The sequence below is a fragment of the Equus asinus genome, chromosome 2, assembly GCF_041296235.1.
Source record: "Equus asinus isolate D_3611 breed Donkey chromosome 2, EquAss-T2T_v2, whole genome shotgun sequence".
NCBI classification, from domain to species: domain Eukaryota; kingdom Metazoa; phylum Chordata; class Mammalia; order Perissodactyla; family Equidae; genus Equus; species Equus asinus.
In genome coordinates this window covers 63,247,607-63,267,739 of record NC_091791.1, presented here as the reverse complement: position 1 = coordinate 63,267,739, position 20,133 = coordinate 63,247,607, and the positions used below count along the sequence as shown (strand labels likewise).

General features: G+C 45.1%; 1 protein-coding gene across 3 annotated transcripts in view; it reads left to right on the top strand.

Moving 5' to 3' along the window:
• DUSP29 (dual specificity phosphatase 29) overlaps nucleotides 1-20,133 on the top strand; it is a 56,134-nt gene that overhangs the window by 28,684 nt on the left and 7,317 nt on the right. For 2 of the 3 annotated variants that reach the window (XM_070490883.1, XM_014860637.3), the window contains exons 2-3: nucleotides 2,864-3,094; nucleotides 15,971-16,191. In XM_070490883.1, the coding sequence (XP_070346984.1) occupies nucleotides 2,898-3,094; nucleotides 15,971-16,191 (418 nt within the window). In that variant the 5' untranslated portion in view covers nucleotides 2,864-2,897. Of the gene's footprint in view, nucleotides 1-1,559; nucleotides 1,790-2,863; nucleotides 3,095-15,970; nucleotides 16,192-20,133 lie in introns of all 3 variants that reach the window. The other variant, XM_044757515.2, reaches the window with a different exon arrangement.

Below are 20,133 nucleotides of genomic sequence, written 5' to 3'. Positions count from 1 at the left end.
CCCTTCTCCTGACTTAACAGCTCCTGACTCTTTAGCCATACTACTCGTGGGCAATTATCAAATTTCAGTGAGCATCAGACTCACTTGGGAGCTTGTGAAAATACAGACTCCTAGGCCCTTACCCCAGTCCAGGGTGCAACCCAGGAATCTGTATTTTTAGCAAGTGCTGGATGAGTCTGAGAGAAGTGGTCTTTAGATCACACTTTGACAGACCCCAAAGAAGGGTCACCCCTGCTGCCTATTGCTCCCAACCCCCAACTCAGGATTTTGCAGAAGAAAGTTACAGATCCTGGCTTCCCACGATCCTCAAAGACACACACTGCTAGCTAGTGATCCTTTAATTTATCTACTGTGAACGTGGGAGAATCAAATTCTCCATAGAAGTGCTTTCAACCTCTTCTTTTTCTTTTTAAAACTTTTTAATGGAAATTTCAAACACATACAAAGAGAAACAGTAACTACCTTACGACCATCATCCAACCCCAACCACCATTATCCACAGCCAATCCTGCCTCATCACACCTCCACCTATACTCCCCACCCCACACACAATATATTATTACATTTTCCAACTATATCGTCTTTGAAGCAAATCCCAGACATTAGATCATTTCATCTGAGTATTTCAGTATATGTGTCTAAAAGATAAGGCCCTGTGATGTAACTTAACTGTCCTCTGAATCTCATGCAAATTGGTATTTAGATCTAGACTCTGAAGACTCTGATCAAAGATTCAGGTTTTTCTTTGGTGAGACTACTTTTGTGGTGGTGGTACGTTCTTCCGTCAGAGGGCCCATAATGTCTGATCATCTCTTCTTATGTTACTAGCAGTCAATATTCAATGCCTACGTCCGTTAGTTCATTGGGTGTTATAAAATGGTGCTTTCTTCCTTCTTTATTATCTGGAATACTTCTATAAAAGACAAAATTTCCCTCATCTACCCAGTAGTACAGTTTGTATCAGAAAGGAACAATAAATGCTGGATTCTTTCCCTTTACTTATCCATCTGCAAAATAACGAGCTGGTTCTCTAGCATCTTCCAACAGTGAACAGTTGTTTTAAGTATCATTACTATTTCGATGTTTGACATGTTTCAATTCGCTGCAATTGTTTTTATTATTCATGTTCAAATTGTTCCATTTTTGACAATAGGGAGCCTCTTTGAGTTTATTCTGAGTCCTTTTCACATGATCCTAGTGGTCTTGGAACTACCAACTCTTTTTTACATTTTTCAGATCCCTGGCCTGCCCCTCCTCACACTGCATCCCCCACCCTACCCCCTCCCATTCAGCAATTACTTCTCAGAAGACAAAGACCGTGTGTTACAAACATTCTCAACTTACAATCATCCTCATCTGTAAAATGGAGATAATAATAGCGCCTATCTCCTCGGGTTGTTAAGAAGATTAAATGAGTTAATAATTGTAGAGCACTTGGAACAGTGCCTGGCATAAAATACGTGCTACATAAATATTTGCTAACTAAATAAATAATATTTCCTCCCCATCACTCACCTCCATGTTTCTCAGTTACCTCACTTTTTTCTCCTCCCTTCCAGTCTCAGAGCACCAGGAGCATAACTTCCCTTCCAAGGCTGTCTGAGTGTAGATGTATCAGTCGTTCAACTCTGGGAACAAACCTGCCCAATTCCACAGTGAATTCATTTCCTTGGGGACAGTGGACACTCTTCTCCTGCATTTCACTTGCAGACCCTGACAAGCTCTCCAAACACACGTGTCAATCTCTAAACCCAGCTTTCTGCCTTGGAACATCTCTTCTGAACCCCTAGTAAGTCAGCACAACCACCAGCCTCCTAGTGTGTGAGCGGCAAACAGTGACTTCAACTGTCTTAACAAGCTGACTAACCCTCACACAGCCAAATCTCCTCCCACTCTGTTGATCGAAAACAAATAAACAGTCAGTTTTCTTAATCAGCAAAATGGGTTTATTTTGGAACAACAAAGAGTTGCAATTTGGGACATGGTCTATTGTGAACCTCAGGCAAGTCTGGGAAAACAAAGGAGATAAACATTCTTTTATGAAGTTGGGCAGGGCTGTTATTAACAGAGTCTATTGGAGGAAACTGAGAGTTTGAAGTATAGTGACTTTTCATTAGCTGAGTTATGGCAGTCTCTTATTGGCTGAGCTCTTGCGGGACAAGGAGGAATTTCTTCCTTCCTTCTGCCAGGGTAGTAAAGTAGTATCACTTCCTGTCCAGAGATGCAAGGTATGGCTCTGCCTGTGGGGGTCTGTAGCCTCCTGACTCCATTTTAAAGGAGGTTTCTGTTTATTAATTCTCACAACCCTACGGCTTCTGAAGCCCTGAGAATGTATATGGCTCCCAGACTACACAGGCTCTGGATTTCCAGATGTGCCCCTTCCAGTGGCCGATGGCTCTCTGCACATGTTGAGTACCACCAACCTGGAATGGCAGGGACCTTCTGGGCCTTCCTATTCGGGTTCAAAGTGGCCCAAACCAGCAGATTCCATTCAGATAAAGGAAAAAGTAGGCACTAAAGAAGAGGTAAAATCTAAAGGAAAGGAGGCAAGAGACCGGCTGCTGCAGGGATTTCTTAGGCCTGAAGCCGACCTCTGGTCTGTGGCAAATCCTCCTCAGCCCACGTCAGAGGGTGCCCAGCACTCTTGCTCTGGTGGAGACTGGAATGTTGAGGAAGTGTTGTTTAACTGTCATCATGGCCTCCCTGCTTGCCTCTGTGGCCTGGGAAGAGGAAGCAGGAACACAGCAGGCCAGCGAAATGCCTGCCAAAGCTTAAGATCAGCTTATCCCTACCTCTCTTTGTGAAGCCCATTTCCTACCTCTGTCCCCTGCTAACCCCAATCCTGACTTTCTCTCATGACCAGCTGCAGAAAGGAAAGCAAATCCCTTGGCTCCAAAATGACATCCGGAGAACCAAAGACAAGCCTCAAGAATGCCTGCCCATCTGCCCGGAGGCTGCTGCCGAAGGCAGAGGAGGAGGAGGAGGCAGACTACTGCGCCCCTGGGGCCTTCGAGTTGGAGCGCCTCTTCTGGAAAGGCAGTCCCCAGTACACCCACGTCAATGAAGTCTGGCCCAAGCTGTACATCGGTGATGAGTAAGTCCCCAGGCCAATCCTCACCTTCAGCCTCGCCCAGGAGAAGGCAGCCAGCCCCTCCCCAAGTCACAGCCTCGCCACCTGTTCACTATGAGCTTTTGCTTTTTAGCTTAGTTATTTTGTGAGAATTCTTTTAGTTAGGTCTAGGTTTATTTTCATATTACAGAAAACTCAGAAAAGGGGCTTAAGCAAGATAGAGCTTTATTTCTGTCTCACATAAAGGAAGTCCAGAGGAAATCAAGTTGGGGCCATCACGGCAGCTCCAGGGTCATCAGGAACCTAGGCTCCTGTGCTTCTGCTCCACCATCCCAAGGGCGCGGCTTCCTTCCTCATGGTTACTGCATGGCTCAAGATTACTGATAGTGCTCCAGCCATTATCTAGGATCCAGACCACAGGAAGGCAGAAGGGAGTGAACAAAAGGGCATCTTTCCAAAGGGAAATCTCACCTAAGACTTCCCCTACCCCTAGCTGCAAGGCAGGCTGGAAAATGTAGTTGTTTATTTTAGCTGGGTATAATACCAGCAAGAATAAAGTCAGTTCTCAGTTTGGTGGCATAGAGCACATTAACCCATGTGTTGGGAAGCACAGGCCTAGCAAAGTTGAGATTGCTGTTCCCGCCACTAAATTTTTTTTCTCTTTTTTTTGTGAGGAAGATTGGCCCTGAGCTAACATCTGTGCCAATATTCCTTTACCTTATGTGGGATGCTGCCAGAGCGTGGCCTAACAAGCATGGATTTGAACCTATGAACCCTGGGCTGCCAAAGCAGAAAGTGTGAACTCAACCACTATGCCACCAGGCCAACTCCTCCCCCCTAGATTTTTATAGCCACCATTCCCCACTCCTTAAACAATTGGGAAGTGCCTACTGTAAATAATATTAATAATAATAATGCCTGTCATTTATTGAATACTATGTGCCAGGCACTGTCTTAGCCATCTTGCATGTACAATCTCATTTTATTCTCACCATAGCCCAATGAAAGAGGTCACCTAATTACTCCCATTTTAAAGATAAGGAAACTGAGGTACAGAGGAGTTAAGTAGATGGCCAAAGGTCCCAGAGCTCAGTAGGTGGCAGAGAGCTGGATTCGAATACAGCCCAACCCAGAAGCTTTCATCTTAACTAGGACTCCCACTCCTCCCTCCCTCCCCCAGGATTTCAGCCCACATTCCATCTTTCCAAGGAGCGGGTGTGCAGGACCCTCCATGTGTGATTTCAATATACGTTGCGCTGCTTAAAACCTAAGGAGAGCTGTCTAGTCGTGGGAAGATCTAGGGGCAGAATTCTTTGCCTATTTTTTCCCTTAATATTTTTAAATTGAAAAAGTTACAAAAATTACATGCCCTTTGATACTAAATTAAACAACATAGAGGGTTATAAAAACAAACTGCATAATCTCCCTTTGTCCTCTCTTAATTTTGCCACTGAGTAACTAATATTAAGTTTACTTGCATACTTCTACGACTTTATGTATGCTATTGCAAACATAAGAAAACATATGCACACATATAAAGGGTTTTCATTTCTTTTAAAGAATTTTTAGCAAAAAAAAAAAAGGAATCATACAATTCTGTATTTTTGCTATTCCATAGTATAGCTGTACCCCAACTTATCCAATCATTTCCCAGTGTGAACATTAGGGGAGTCTAGGGCAAGGGTATATAGGGACTCTCTGAACTGTTTTTTTCCAAAAATAATAGCTTCAGTGAGATATATCTCATACTCCATAAAATTCACTCTTTTAAACTGTACAAGTGTACAATTCAGTGGTTTTATATAGTCACAGAGTTGTGCCCCTATCACCACTATCTATTTTCAAAGCATTTTCATCACCTCAAAGCATTTCGAATCCATTACGTACTCACTCTACATTCTCCATCTTGACCTAGTCTTAGGCAACCACCAATCTGCTGTCTGTTTCTATGGATTTACCCGTTCCGGACACTTCATACAAATGGAATCACAATATGTGACCTTTTGTGGCTGGCTTCTTTCACTTAGCATAATGTTTTCAAGGTTCATCCAAGTTGTAGCATATATCAGTATTCTATTCTTTTTTATTGCCAAATAATCTCTGTACCGTTTTGGCAACTTTTCTCTAAGTCTAAAATTAGTTCAAAATTAAATATACATACACTTGGACTCAAAATATCACTATAAGAGACGTAATTTATGGAAATAAGAGTACCAATGCATAAGGAAATATGCACAACAATGTTTATTTTAACACTGTTTGAAGTAGCCAAAAAAAGGGTGGGGGGCGGAATCTGAATCTCTTATCTTTTAATAATAAAATATTAAATAAATGTAGTAAACATATGGTTTTTCTACCATAAAAGCAATATATGCCCATTACATTAATATAGAAGTCTTTGTTTCTCTATTTGTAATAGTTTAAAGAGAACCTTCCTCATAGGGTTGTAAGGATTAAGTGAGATAATATATGTAAAATATTAGTGCAGTGCCTAGTACCTAGTAAGCACTCAATAAAAGTTAGCTGTAATAATAAAATAGTGATTAATGTAAGCAAGAAAACTTTTAAATCTCCCAGAACAGTCACCAAAGCCCACTAGTCTGAAGCCACTCCTATTAATAATTCAGTATATTTCTTTCTAGGCTTTCTGAGTTTTATTTTTGGGTTTGAAATTTGTTTTTATATAGTTGTAACCATAATGCTTTTTCATTTTATTTTTTTTTCCCACATAGCATCATTCATAAACTTTTCCCTTATTACATCTCATATATTTAATTACTATATATATAATATACATATTATAATTATATCTATACAATAATATATCAGATGGATATAAGATCATTTATTTAACCACTTCCCTATTGTTAGACATACCAGTTATTTCTATGTTCTCGCTTTTATAAATAATGCTGCAGCGGACATCTTTATGCATAAAAATTTTCTCAGATTTAGGATTATTTCCTTAGATCTGACCCTAAAAATGGTATAACTGGGGGAAGGAGGATTGAGATTTTAAGACGTACACTGTCTCTATGTCTTTATCTATGCTGTTCCCTTTGTCTAAAATGCCTTCCTTTCATCTCATCTCTGTGTCCAGATTCTATCCATTCTTCAAAGTCCACTCAAGTTTCTTCTGCCATGAAGCTAGCTTTCCCCAATCCCTGTAGTGAGAAGAAAGTTTTTCTCCCTGTACTATATTATTTACCTTTCCAACAGCATATAATAGTAATAACAGCTAATTGTATTGGATTCTCACCATGGACCGTGCCCTGTGCTAGGCATCTTTAAACTCCACAACAACCCTATGAAGGAGGTGCCATTTTTACTCCTATTTTACAAATGGGCAAACCAAGGCTCACAGAGCTCATCTATTTAGTCAATCAGTCAGTGAGTATTTACTGGGCACCTTAATAGGAGCTGTGGGAGATACAAAGAGGAAACTGAGGCTCAGTGAAATTAACTGACTAGCCCAAGGTCACCCACCAGCCAGTGATAGAATTTATACACAAATCCAGATCAAGAATATGTGGTCAGTCAGATAAAGAAGCTGTTCTACAGTTGAGGAGAAGCGGTGTGTAGAAAGGTAACAGGGAACAGAGAGAGAAGTAGTTTGCAGGGATGGAATGCAGGGTTTGAGTCCCGACTCTGCCAGTTACCATCTGTGTGATCTTGGACAAACTGGTTTACATCCCTTCTCCTTGTACGGGCAGTAATAGGGCATATCTCATAGGGTGAAGATTAAATGAATTAAAACAAGTAAAGTGCTAGAGTAGTAGCTGGCACACAGTAAACCCTGAGTAAGTGTTTGGTATTAGTATGGATCTGAGAAAGCATTACAGAAGAGGTGAATCCCAAGCTTGACTTTGGAAGATGGGTAGGATTTCAACAAAATTCAGGCCAGAAGGAGCAGGATGATAAAAGACATAGAGGTGAGAGCAAACAGGGTGATTTACCTGGAATACAGGGGACAAATGTGGGAGAAGGGGCACTTTCAGAAGGTCTGTGATTACGCCATATTTTACCAGTGTGTGGTGAGCCTAGATTTAGCCATGTGACAACAGGTAACCCCAACATCTTGGTGGCCTACCACAATAATAGTTTATTTCTCACTCATGTGATGTGTCCCTGGTGGACACGTCGGCTGGTTCTAACTGTGCTTCATGTCCACTTTACTCCAGGACCTAGGACTCAGAAGTAGCCCCTACCTTGGATTTTGTGAGTCTCCTGCAGAGAAAAGAGACACATGGCAAACCACAAGTTAACTCAGAAGTGACACATGCCACTTATGCTCACATTTCATTGGCCAAAGCAAGTCCATGCCAAAGCCTCAAGTCAATGGGGTAGGAAAGTGTAACCCGACCCTAGGGAGGGGCAGCAAATATTCTAAATGATAACACACAGACTGCCAAAGCCACAGTCTACTCTTGGGGTAGAGGCTCTAGGCAGGTCCTTTTGCTGATGAGTGAAAGGGCCTATATCCTCATCTCTAAAAATGGTTACTGAGGAGATTCAAAGAAATACGGAATGTGAAAGCATTTTGTAAATTATAAAGTAACAGACAAATGCAAATGTTATTATTATTATTGCTACTTAGTGAGAAAGAAACCTGGGAAGGTAGGTCAGGGTCAGGTTGTGGAAGGCTGAGGGCTGGCCAAGGGACTTCATTCAGGAAGCCACTGAGAGTGTTTGAGCAGGACAGACATGTTCTAGTTAGTAGAGTTCCAGACAGTAGAGCTTGACGCAATAAGATACGCTTGCATCCTTGATATCTGACCATAACCTTGCTTCTTTCAACCAAGATGATGTCACTCCCCTTTCAGTTCAATCCAGCTCTGTCTAACTGAGCCTCAAAACAAACACACACACACACAGTCTAGGCAAGCTCCATGGTCAGCGTGAGTGACCTGCATGCACAGCAGGGGCAGGGGGCTAAAGTCAGCACAGAGTGATGTTTGTCCCCTTCTCTGCTTAGGGTCCCTCCTAGACATCCACTTAACAAGGTTAACAAGACTCACAGATGCTTACTGAGCAATTAATTCCACTGCTAGTGCAACCACATGGAGGTTATAACCCAGCCGAGAGCAGGCACAGCTGCCGGTGTTTCTTGGTCTCTTTGCAGATGTTGCCCAAAGCAGCAAAAAGTTCCAAGCTGCCTTCTCATGCACAAAGCCTCAGTTTTAATTTGATATTCGCACTTAGGTTGAGTTTCTCCTTTCCCTAAAAGCACCTAAGACTTTTGAAAGTCGAGTACTAAGGCTCTGGAAGTTAGGGTGGTCAGGAGCCAGGGTGAGGATGGGTGTCCTGGGGCAGCCAGAGCTACTGGCTGTACCTGGAATCTAGACCAGTGATGCCTGGGACCTGCTGGGGACAAGACTTACCCCCAAGAAGCAGCTCACTCTTTCCCCCACCCTCTCCCTTCAAGGGCTTCTTTATGGAGGGAGGCAGAATAGCTGAGCATCTGCTCCGGAGCCACGATGTCTGGGTCAAATACTGGTTTCTGTGTGGCCTCGGGCAAGTCACTCAAGCTTCCTGAGCTTCAATTTATTCACCTATAAGATGTAGATTTAATGGATTAATATATATGATGCTTAGTGCAGTGCCTGGCACACTCAGAAGTGTGAACTGTTATAGATCAGACAGGTTCTGGAAATTCGACAGTGTGAGAGGAAGGTAAAGAAGTCACTATCTTTGCCACTAAGGGTCCCTCATGCTAAGGGCAGGGCAGCCTTGGGACAGAAAACACCCCTGGTCAAATTTCTCCCATGAGATGCTATCATGAACCCAAGGCCAGGTTGGAAGGAACGTCCCTCCTAATGGGCCTTCTCTAGCTCATGTACCAACTCCTTCCACAGACACTGTCCTGGCCTTCCAGGGCCCCAGTGGCCTAAGGCCTAAGGAGGCAGAGCCCCATCAAAGCCCTATGGGCCTGTGGGTTTCAGAATTTCTAAAGCATTTTCTCAGTCCCAGCTTATCTCAAGGGGATCACCTGGTGACTCCAAGTCGCTATTGCTTAACAGCCTGGGGAAGACAGAGGTGGCCCCACCACCACAGCCTGGGGAGAAGAGGCCACAGACAGGAGGGGGATGTGGTTGGTGTTCAGTGTGCTGGGTCAGCAGAGGGGGTTTGCCAGCCACCGTTTGGATATTCTCACAGAGAAGTCTTCCTCGCTCAAGGCGCAGCCACCATCTCCCGACTCATTTCCCACAACTTGGTAGGGGGTCTGAATCTGCCACAGTGGGAACTGTAGGGTCAGCATGGAGTAAAGCAAAAGCCCTCAAGCGGGATTCAGAGCACAGGGTTCAAGCTCCTAGTGTGGGTGGCCACTGTGTGTGGCCTTTGGCAAAACATTTTACTGTTCTGGGACTCAGTTTCTTTATTTGTAAAATAAAGGGATGACTTCAAAGGTCCCTTCCAGCTCTAAAGTAAAATTCTTTAAGAAATGTCCTATTAAATAAATTAGGCTTTATTAAGTTCAAGCACATACTTATTTTATTACTTTTAAGTCATTCAAATTAGGTTAACCAAGTGTTGCCCTCCAGAGAGCCAGGGACTGGCGTCAATGATGAGATAAGAATAATTCATCACCTCTTATCAATCAGCAGTCCCTAAATGGGTACTTCAAAAGTGCTTGAGTATGCTTGAAAGCAGTAAGTTTCTGCAATTTAAATATTCTCACTTTAATCTCATTCATATCTTTCATTTGCTTAACAAAATCTTTTTTCTTTCCTATAGTCAGCAGGAGGGGAAATATCCTGGCTACTGTCAAAGTGCGTGCAAATTCCCAGCTAGGACAGCCTCCTGAAAGTAAGGCTTGGCTAAACAGGGTAACCGAGAAATTGCTCTTTCCTCTCCTGCTGCAGGCATCCCTGTGAGCCTATACCAGGGCGCTGTGGAGCTGCTTTGCCACTTGAGGGGCTGGGGCCCTAAGCAGCTCCCCATTTTTATTAAAAACACAGGTGCCTCCAAGGTCCGGCTTTTGGAGTCATCAACAGCCAGCTGCCCCTGCCCATAAAGCCTGACTCCTCAAATGCCTGTGGCCAGCCCCAGGCAGCTGAGCTTGCTTTCCAGGGGTCTCTCTGTCTTACCCTTTCTGTTTTTCGGCTCCCTACCAAACCAACGGCCTCAAAAGCCAGAGGCATCTCCAGGGCCAACCTGGAGTCGAGGAGGCTGGAAAGTGAGATGAGGGCCAATCAACCAGCTGAGACAGCCCTCAGCTGGACAGAGGGCTTCTTATTGGTGCACCTGGACAGCTGCACCTCTCTCCCCAAAAAAGGAGAGCTAAAACTTGACCTGCTTCTTCAGGGTGGGCCACGGCTCATTTAGAATGCAGTGGAAACACAGCCAAGGTTAACAATTTAACATGCTGAATGTTACCTGAAAGAACTAGAAAACCTGGACTCTGAACCTCCAAGTACCAAAGATGACTTGGGTACAACAGGGCACCAGTCATGGGCAAGGCGACTTGGGCGACATGCCACAGGCCCTGGCCTGGCTGGGCCTTCTTATGCTGGGTGACAGCTTTTCAGTGAAGGCCTCAAAGCAATGTCAACCGTTTCCTTTCATGGTTAGCCAAATGCCTAGTGCCATCATTAATACAACATCATTTCTCGAAACCAGGCCTCCTGTGTATTATCTCTTCCCTCTTTGCCCCCATCCTTGGAGGACTAGTTCTGGGGGAGTGGGGTAGACGTTGAAGAGATTTCTAAGAGTTAAAACTGCAGAGGCCACCTTGTGTCTTTGCAATAGTCAGTCTATCCTGAGAACTAAGGAAATAACATCAATAAAAATCATGGTATATATTTACATATTAAGTGAATATATGACATGTTCATTACTGAAAATCTACAACACAGAGATAGACAAAAAAGAAGAAAATTAAAATTCCCATTACCCATAATCTCATTACCCAGAGATAACCACTGATAACATTTTGGCATACATCTTTCTATTGCTTTTTCCCCCCCGGAATTTGTCTTTTAACCTTTCAAAGGAACTTGAATATTGCATAATTCAACTTTACAAGAATATTGTAAGGAAAGTACTGCCACTGGAAGTGGTTCTATTTAACAAACAAAGAAAACTGAGGGTCCCAGAGGTTCAGTTGTTTTAGTTCACGCAGCCGTTCAAGCTTATAAACTCCACCTGTCAGCTCGGTGTCTTCTAGGAGCCTCGAACCCGGACAGCTTCATCAGCAAGCATTAAGAACAGCCACGAAACTAGGAAGCCGGTGAATCTCATTTTTGACAGGTGAATTGACTGAAATGAAAAGCTAGAAATGCGCCTGCTCTTTTAAAATCCACCTGCAAGGAGTAGGTGTGGGCAAGACTCCAAAGGAGGAAAAGGTCACCATCAGGGTCATGTCCATGAAATGATGTGAGACCACAACAGTGTCTAAAGCATCAGAATAAATAAGGCGCCAGATTACAGGATTTAGTCCTTGGTGAACAGGAGTCCACAATTCGGTGCAGGAAATCAGCAGGTCCTCACAGACAGGGGGGTATGAGAACCATCTGATCATTAGTGGGTCTCCTTCAATGCCCAATGCAGAATCCCAGCAACAGGGGACCAGCTGGTTTCCCACTGCAAGGAAGCTGGTGAAGGGCTTGTACAAACATATACACACATCGCTCCTCCCCTCTGTGCAAAGCATACACCTGGAGAAAATGGGCTTTCGGGTAGATGCTGAGGTGTGTACACTGGGAATCAGGAGGGCACCAAGGGGTCTGAAAAAGGGGAATGTTAGGAATGCTGCCTCACAGAAAGTGCTCTTATTTGCCATTCCTCAAGGGTTGAGGGGTTGAAGCAAGCTTCCTGGAGGAACTCCAGAGGGGCTGGAAGGAAGCTGGCCCAGGCCAGAAAAAGTGGAAGGGAGAAGTCTCTGCCTGAGGAAATTGGGCTATGTGAGAAGAACGTCACATCCTTGGCCCTCCAGCCTGGAGTCAGCATCCAGAGCTAGGCAAGAGGTCCACAGTGAAGAAGAGCTAAGGAGAACTTGGTCAAAAACAGGGATACGAAAATGTCCTTCAAAAGCAAACTGCACAAGGGCAACAAATTTGTGAGAAAATGTCCAACCTCATTGCTATAACAAAGTAATGAAAAACAAGACACTTTTTTTGCCTATGAAATTAGCAAAGAATAAAAGTCAGAATGTAAATTTGAGCAAGTTTTCTGGAGAATAATTTAGTAATGAGTATCACTGTGTTAAAAATGCTCATGCTCATTGACGCAGCAATTCCATTTTTAAAAATCTCTCCAGGACATAGAGATGTGCCCAAAGAAACACAGTGAAGCTGTTTGTTTACAGTGTTTCTTATAACACCTGCCACTCTCCCTCCATGAGAAAGAGACACAGAGAGAAAGAGAAACACAAATGTCCAAAACTGGGGGCTTGGTGAGGTAAAATTGAGATTTACGTATAGAATAGAATAGCATGCAGCTATTGATGGCTGTGTGTTGACATAGGAAGATGTTTACAACATATCACCTTGTCAAAGTTTTTAAAACTGTATATATATATAGTATTACACCCACCCCCAAAATGTATATAAAACATACAGATCTATGCATGGAAAAACAAATGGAGGATCTTAGTATATTAAAAAGCAAATAGTCTTTGTCTCTAGGGGTAGAAATACAGGTGGTTCTGTGTGCGTGTGTGGGAGGAGATATGTTTTCCACATTCTGCACTGAGCATGTGCTATTTTTGAAATTAAGTGGCATGTTATTTTAAAAATGAACAGATTGCTTACATCTAGGATTTTTCTTAAAACAACCAGAAACTAAGGATCTTGCTAGAAGTAAATTCCTGTATCTGTTTTTCTTCTGAGCTGTTCTCCTTCAGCAGAGGCAGATTTCTGTCTCTTTCTCAGATATCTGAGCAGGTGGCCCTGAAATTAAAAAACAAAACAAAACAATACAGTGCCAGACACTACCCTCCGGCTCCACCCCACACCCAGTTATGGCTGACCCAGGTGTCTAGACCAACTGGGGATCTGCTTCATCACAGCCCCTGTAGGCTAAGAGTACTAAGAGTCACCTGTTTATCTGCAGGTCCCTATTCTATCATGGATACCCTTCTGAGCCCTCAACTGGACTCTGAGTAAACCAAGCTAGGGGGAGATCTCCAGAGTGGTGTGTGAGGACACCACCTCCCCTTCCCAGGCCAGGTCACCACAGAGCCCCCAAAACCTGCAGTGGGCCTCAGATACCCACCAGGTCTAATCTTCTCCATGAGCCCTTTCTCTCCCTCAGACATAGCCAAAACCAGCTCTGTGGGGTGAATGTGGAGGAGTCATGCAATGTCTTGTTGCATATCTACCCTGATCCTTGACCCCCAAAGCAGCAAAGCGCAAATTGTTATTTATTCAAATTGCCATTTGATTATGGTGAAACCCAGCTGCTGAACTGAGAGAGAACAGTCTTTATGCTGGGTAGGAACTTCCTGTCAAGGACAGTTAATTTTAATTTTTCCATTGAGCTCAACCTCAAAGTGAGGTTGATTGCTACTCAGCAAGATGGACTGCATTAGAGGAGCCTTTAATTGAGCACAGATCTACGTCCCCAAAGCATAATGTTTGTTGTATACATACTTTGGGACAAGAAGAAAAATGAAAAACAGACCTTTCCGAGGAAAAATTGAAAGCAGAATGTGTCCCATAGTTAGGATAACAGCCCCAAAAGCCAGCTGGGGGGCTTGGTAGAACTCCCCGCCTCCCCACACCTCAGTTCCAATGGGCTGTTTGCAAATGTTTCTAAAAGCTCAATGCCTGTGTTCAGGTCTCTCTTTCCCAAACACTGGACTCCATTGTGGTTCCTCCTATGGCCAAAAAAAAAAAAAGCTCCAGGAAGCCAGCAATAGACAAGGGGCCCTTGGCTGAGGGGCCATGGCATGTTTTTTTGGTGCAAGGCTCCTCTCAGTCTAGGGTGTTGATTCACAGTAGCCAACATGGCCACTTCTGTCCGTGTCCTTTTACCACTGGCCTTGAGATGATCCCTCAGTTATGATTCCAGACCCTTGTCATCTCTTCCCTGAGCTGTAGAACTGGTCTTTGTGCTATTGAGGGAGATGTTGTCCTAAAACCCAGAGGGGGTCACCCCTCCTCAAACACTATCAGAAGCTCTTCTCGACCCCCAAAACAGATTCTGGCATCTAAGCACTTCCATGATCAAATCCCACACTCTCTCTCCAAACCTTTCTCTACACTCATCTCATATCCTATGCTCTGGCCAAACCAGTTCCCTCCCTCCTGTCCTCGTTCCCAACACATCAGCACGTCTGCTGTGACACTGCTCTAGTCCAGGCCACCCTCCTATCTTGGCTGTACAACTGCAATCGCCTCCAACAGAGCTCCCTGCTTCTATCTTTTGCCCCTCTCCAATCCATCTCCACACATCAGCCCCACTGATCTTCAAAAAAGAAAACAATGCTCACTCCTTCCTTAAAATCCTCTGTGGCATTCTACCACACTTCAAATAAAATCCAAACTCTCCCTATGGCCTACAGGGCCCATCTTTCCCACGTCCCCTTGTACCACCACTCCCTCACTACTACAGCTACTGCTACTACTTTCCCTTCTGTTCTTAGCACTTACTATTCCCACTGCCTGGATGAAACACTTCTCCTCAAACTCTTCCCCTAGCTCCTTCTCATTCCTCAGTCTTAGCTTAAATGCCACCTCCCTGCAGTGGCCTTCGCTGACCATGTTACCTAAAGCAGGATCACAGTCATTCTGCTCATTCTGCTATCTAAAATTATCCTGTTTATTTGTTGCTTAGTTGCTACCCCAATTAGAATCTAAGCTTACTGAGGGACCTTGACTAACCTATTCACTGCTGCATCATCAGCACCCAGGACAGTGCCTGGCACGCAATGGAATCTATATCATTTTTTGGGGATAAATGATTGATTACAGGAAATAATAAACATTCCTGAAAAGCCTTCATTTGCTCCAGCCTCCATCCCTTAGGTTGTGCCATTTCCTTGGCTTGGCGTGTCCTTGCCTCCTTCTTCCCTTTCATCAACACTCGCAGCAAGGCAGGCTCAGAAGCCCTGCTCCCAGGCAGTCTCCCCTGCCCCTCTAGGCAGAAATGACTCCTGCTTCCTTTGACGCCTACCTCTGTCTCACATTTCAAGGCCACCTATTTCAACATGACTTTACTCTTTGTTTCTAGAAATTCTTGCCTAGAAAGATAAGGCTATAAACTAGCAAATAACTTCACTGTTGGCTTCAGGGACTTCCCCGAAATCAATTCAAACAACAGACTGCTCAAATAGCTCTCCTTTTCAGAACAACGCTTTGCCCAACTAGGCAATGACTCACTTATCAAAGCAACGGTTTGGCATTGTGCTCACAAACACCATGAACATCAGTATCAGGAATTTTGGCCAATCTCAGTCTTAAACCATTCATTCAAGCCCCCACTTCCACGCTCTTACAGACATTCGACGGTCAGAGGAGAGCACTGCTTTGTAGGGTCTCCTGAGGCTCCGTGAAGGTGGTCCTCTCCTTTACATTTGGCTTTGCATTCTGGTCACCTTTTGGGGGATTTGGTAGGTGACGATCCCCTCCTGCGACCACTGTAGTGTCCAGCACCAAGCTCTTCTGTATTTGGTGAATGATGAAAAAATGATGAACTGACCAATGAATAGCTCGCCTCCCCCAGCCTCCAACCCTCTCCCTTCTAGAACCGGCGGAGCTAGAAACATGAAATGGCACAGGCTGCTAAGATGTCAGTAGGAGCAGGGCTTTGGTCTAGGGTAGCCCTTCATTTCAATGACTAGTATTTATTGTAGAAGCCTGAATCGACAGCAGAAACCTGTAGGCGGCCCCCGAGTTTCCCCCCAGATCCAGACCAAGACACCGCCCAGCCCACCAGGCCCTTCTCCCTTGCGCCCAGGGCTACGGCGCTGGACCGCTATGGGCTGCAGAAGGCAGGCTTCACGCACGTGCTGAACGCGGCCCACGGCCGCTGGAACGTGGACACGGGGCCCGAATACTACCGCGACATGGCCATCGAGTACCACGGCGTCGAGGCCGACGACCTGCCCACCTTCGACCTCAGCGTCTTCTTCTACCCGGCGGCCGCTTTCATCCACGCAGCGCTCGGCAGCGATCACAGTAAGAGACCCGCCGCCCGCCTGCGGCCCCGCCCCCGGTCAGAGGCCGCGCCCCAGCCTGAGGCCCCGCCCTTCACCCAGGCTGGAAGCGGGATCCGAGTGCTCAAAGTCTGCTCCCCTCTCAAAGCCGGCCCTGTGGGAATTGCATGTGGTTGTACTGGAAACGTCTGAGCCCCTGGAGGCTGTGAGCCGCACTGAGCGTGCTGATGGTGGGGTTCGGGCCTTGCTTGCCGCTGTGGGGAATCAGAGTCGGGAGGGTTCAGAGGAGAGGCCTGTGGACTGAATCTATCTTCTCTAAGGCACATCAGCCAAGCGGCAGTCTGGGCGGCCCTCAAAGCTGGGATGCGGCTAAGACACTAATTGTGCCTGGGCACAAACCCGACTAAAAGCCAAAGCCTTCAATGCCAGAAAACCCTCAGGGAGATGACTTGAGTGGGAATCTGTGGAGAGACTTCAAATTCTCCTGCCAATCAACCAAGCCCACAGCCTCCCTTCCTGCTCCCTTCCCCCCAAGTCACAGTCTGGTGAGGCCTCTTGTAGAACGTTGACAACCTCGCCCATATAAGTGACAAACTATATGTGAGAATCTGAGTTTTGCACCCATAATGTCCAAGTTTCCCAAGGTTAATTATCCATCTTTTATATCATAGTGCTAGTCCTTGCCCTCAAAATGCAGTTTTATCTGTCCCAATCCAGGGAAAGGCTACAAGGCTATTTTGGAGAGAATGCCTACAGTTTAGGTAGGCATCAGGTAAGAGAATATGCAGTTATTGCTGCAGGGTTTATTTCAGTGACATACCATAGAGGCCAGAGGGACTTCAGCTCCCTAATCTGTTCTCTGACTTCAGCCCCATGTGTCACACCCCTTTATGGGGCCATCATGTAATTCAGAGCATCCAGTTACTGAAAGTCTTTCTTATCACAAGAGGTTGGGACTACAAGGCTCATTGACTGGCCTGCTTCAGAAACTTACAACATGTGCCTGGGCCTAGGCCATGTCTGCTGAACAGTCCCAGACCTTGATGGCTGTCCCAGGGTGGCCCTGGCCCCATAGCCAGCCATAGGCACCAACAATTTGTCATTATTTTGGTCCAGAAAGCAATGTCATGATGAAAAAAAGCCCATGGAGCTCAAGTGCTTGTATTAGGGGATGCCTCATTTCAAAGTCATCCTTTGATGAGTCTATTTATGGACCATCTTTCGTGTTATGCACATTTTGAGTTTCCAAGCAGGATCAAAAAGCAACTGGACTCTGACTCATTACCATGAGGTGAAATTCACCTCAAAGTATTTGAGGTTAACTGAAAACATATTTGGTATGAAAAAACAAAAAGCTACAACCACCCAATCCTTCAGATTCTGTTTAATGTGCTCACTTGCCATTACTATATCTTCGACCCTCACCTTAATGGAAGGGGTCTGGCAGGCTTTGGAGAAGACAGGCTGGATTGAAATTCATGCTGCACACCTCACTAACAATGTGATTTCTCTGAGCCTTCGTTTCTCCATCTGGTGATGAAAATATTGACCTTGAAAGGTTATAATGAGGATCAGCAGTACCCACATAAAGCATTTAGCATAGGACCTGGTGCACAGCAGTCTCTCAGATGTGTTTGATAAAGAGAGGTCATGCACCGTAAAACACATAACCACACCAGCACATGCACATCATAATAATAAAGTTTCTAATCCCCAAAGGAAAAAAAAAGGGAAAAAGACATTCCAACTTTGAACTAGTATGATATACTCACAGGACAGCTTGTTTTCAATTCCTGGCACGCCCTTTTAGAGTCTGCCCCCACTGCTGAATCAGGAAAGAATGGGTCTCTAAAGTCATATGTTGAAGTCTGGTCAGATCACAGAGCATCGATGTGGAGCTGTCAGGCTGGTGTAGATTGTGACTGGTAGACCGAGTGGTTGAAATCACCCAGCAAAGAAAGGGTCGAGAGGGAAAAGGATATACACAGGGAAAAATATACATGCACAGAGAACATGTAGTGGATAGAATGGGTGGGCAGGGGTGTGGTACTAGACCAGTTGGCTGAAGATGGGGAGCAGGATATGACCACATTGCCAGGTGGAAGGCTGGGTTCCCTTCTCAGTGCTCTTGGCACTTGCACGTCTAAATGTTTCCTCAAGTCCAGGCTCAAATCAAATGCCAACCCTTCAGGACCAGGCAGAGTGCGTAAAGGAATGAAACTGACTGTGTGTAAGGCAGTGGAGGATGGGAGGGTGAGGCCTGTGGCTAAACAGAGAGCCCCATATCTCCTCCTAAGTGGGCAGCTGCTACTCAGTCCCAGTCAACATTGGTCCTGTGAGAATCAGTGCAAATGTGATAGATCTGACTTTTCAGGAAAAGTCTCTAATCTGGCTTTTAATGTAAAATTGCTCAATTTTTAAGTGTTGGCAACAAATTGAAAATTTCTTAAAATACTGCAAAGCCCAAACAAAAGAAATCCAAAGGCTGTCAGTTTGTAACCTGTGCCCTGAGTGGTGAGGGTAGTTCATTAGTTCAGCAAGGGCGTTGTCATAGACACCGTACAGTGGAGACGGCCTGTGCTCAGCCTGCATGCCACACACAGTAGGCAGCCTGGTTGTGTCTAGTCATGCAGTGGAAAACCAAGGGACGCTAATGTGCCAATTTACAGCCAAGTCCACTCGTATGTTTCTTATTATACTCTTGACGTAAGAGGTGTTGATGGACAGGCTGGCCGGTAGGCAAGGCATCTCTCTTTCCTCTCTCCTGTCCTTCCTGTTCTTCTTTGGCTAGTTTTAGCCAAGTGTACACTGCTTCCCACCACTGCCTCTCACAGCCAGTCTTGTTCACTCTTTTTGAAAAGCATTCCTTGTGCTACTGTAGAGCTGTATTCGTGGCCTGCAATCAGCCCCATAGGGCCCACACCTACCCGTACCCTACCCTGATTTGACCCTTTGGAAATGACTCCCCAGGCAACCTCTGTCACTCTTGAGAAATGTTAGAGATAATCTAGTCCAGTGTCCTGCCCTGAGAGCTGGGGAAATAGAGGCCCAGAGAAGGCAAGTGAAGTGCCCAGGGTCACAGAGCTAATCAGAGGCCAGTGGGAGTTCCTTCTGTCACTCAGGCCTCACAGAAGAGTCCTTTGACCTTATTTTGAGCATCTGGTGACTTTGCTGTATAAGAGGTCACCAAATATCATGGAAGGTGAGGCATTCCAGCTGGTTATAGCATCTGAAACAACTGAATTTGTCGTTCTTCATCAGAAAAAGAAGTACTTACAAACTACTGCTATGGGAACCCCATTTGGACAGCCTTAACTGCTCCTGACATGGCATACTCAGAGGCGAATTAGTGTGGTTTTAATTTAATGAAGTCTTCTAGGAAAGCCCCAGGCAGATTCCATGAGGCTCTAAAGATCAGATTTTAGTATCACCACTCTCCTTTCATTCTTTTTCTCAAACAGTCCATAGCCTGCTTTTGAAGCCATCTTAAAATCTATTATGGACAAGGTAGGTAGGAATAAATAAATGAAGTCTGCTTTTGAGCAGGAGGTTGATTCTCTGGTGCTTCTAAGCTTTAACCAGACCAGATTTTCAGGGTATTTTAAGGGTCTCCTGCCCCACTGCAGCACACAAAGGTCTGTCCCCTGGCAGTTCAAAACATACCATGCACCCTTTTTCTGAGGACTTCCACATGCCCAGAACTGTATTGGGAGGAGTATGAACTCTGCCTTTGAGTGCTGCTGAGGAAGGCAAGTTCCAAGGTAGTGAGTGAGAGACGGGCAAAGGGCATCCCCCAAAAGCAACGAAGGCACTGCTTAGACAGCACACACCTGGCGGGGCCTAGGGGTGGGGCTGGGGTAATAGGCTTGGCCTGTATGTCTGATTTGAGTGACAGAGGTCTACCTTCTTGTCACCAGTGAAAATATGCCATTGAGGTGCAGTAGAGATTCTGGATTTGGGTTTT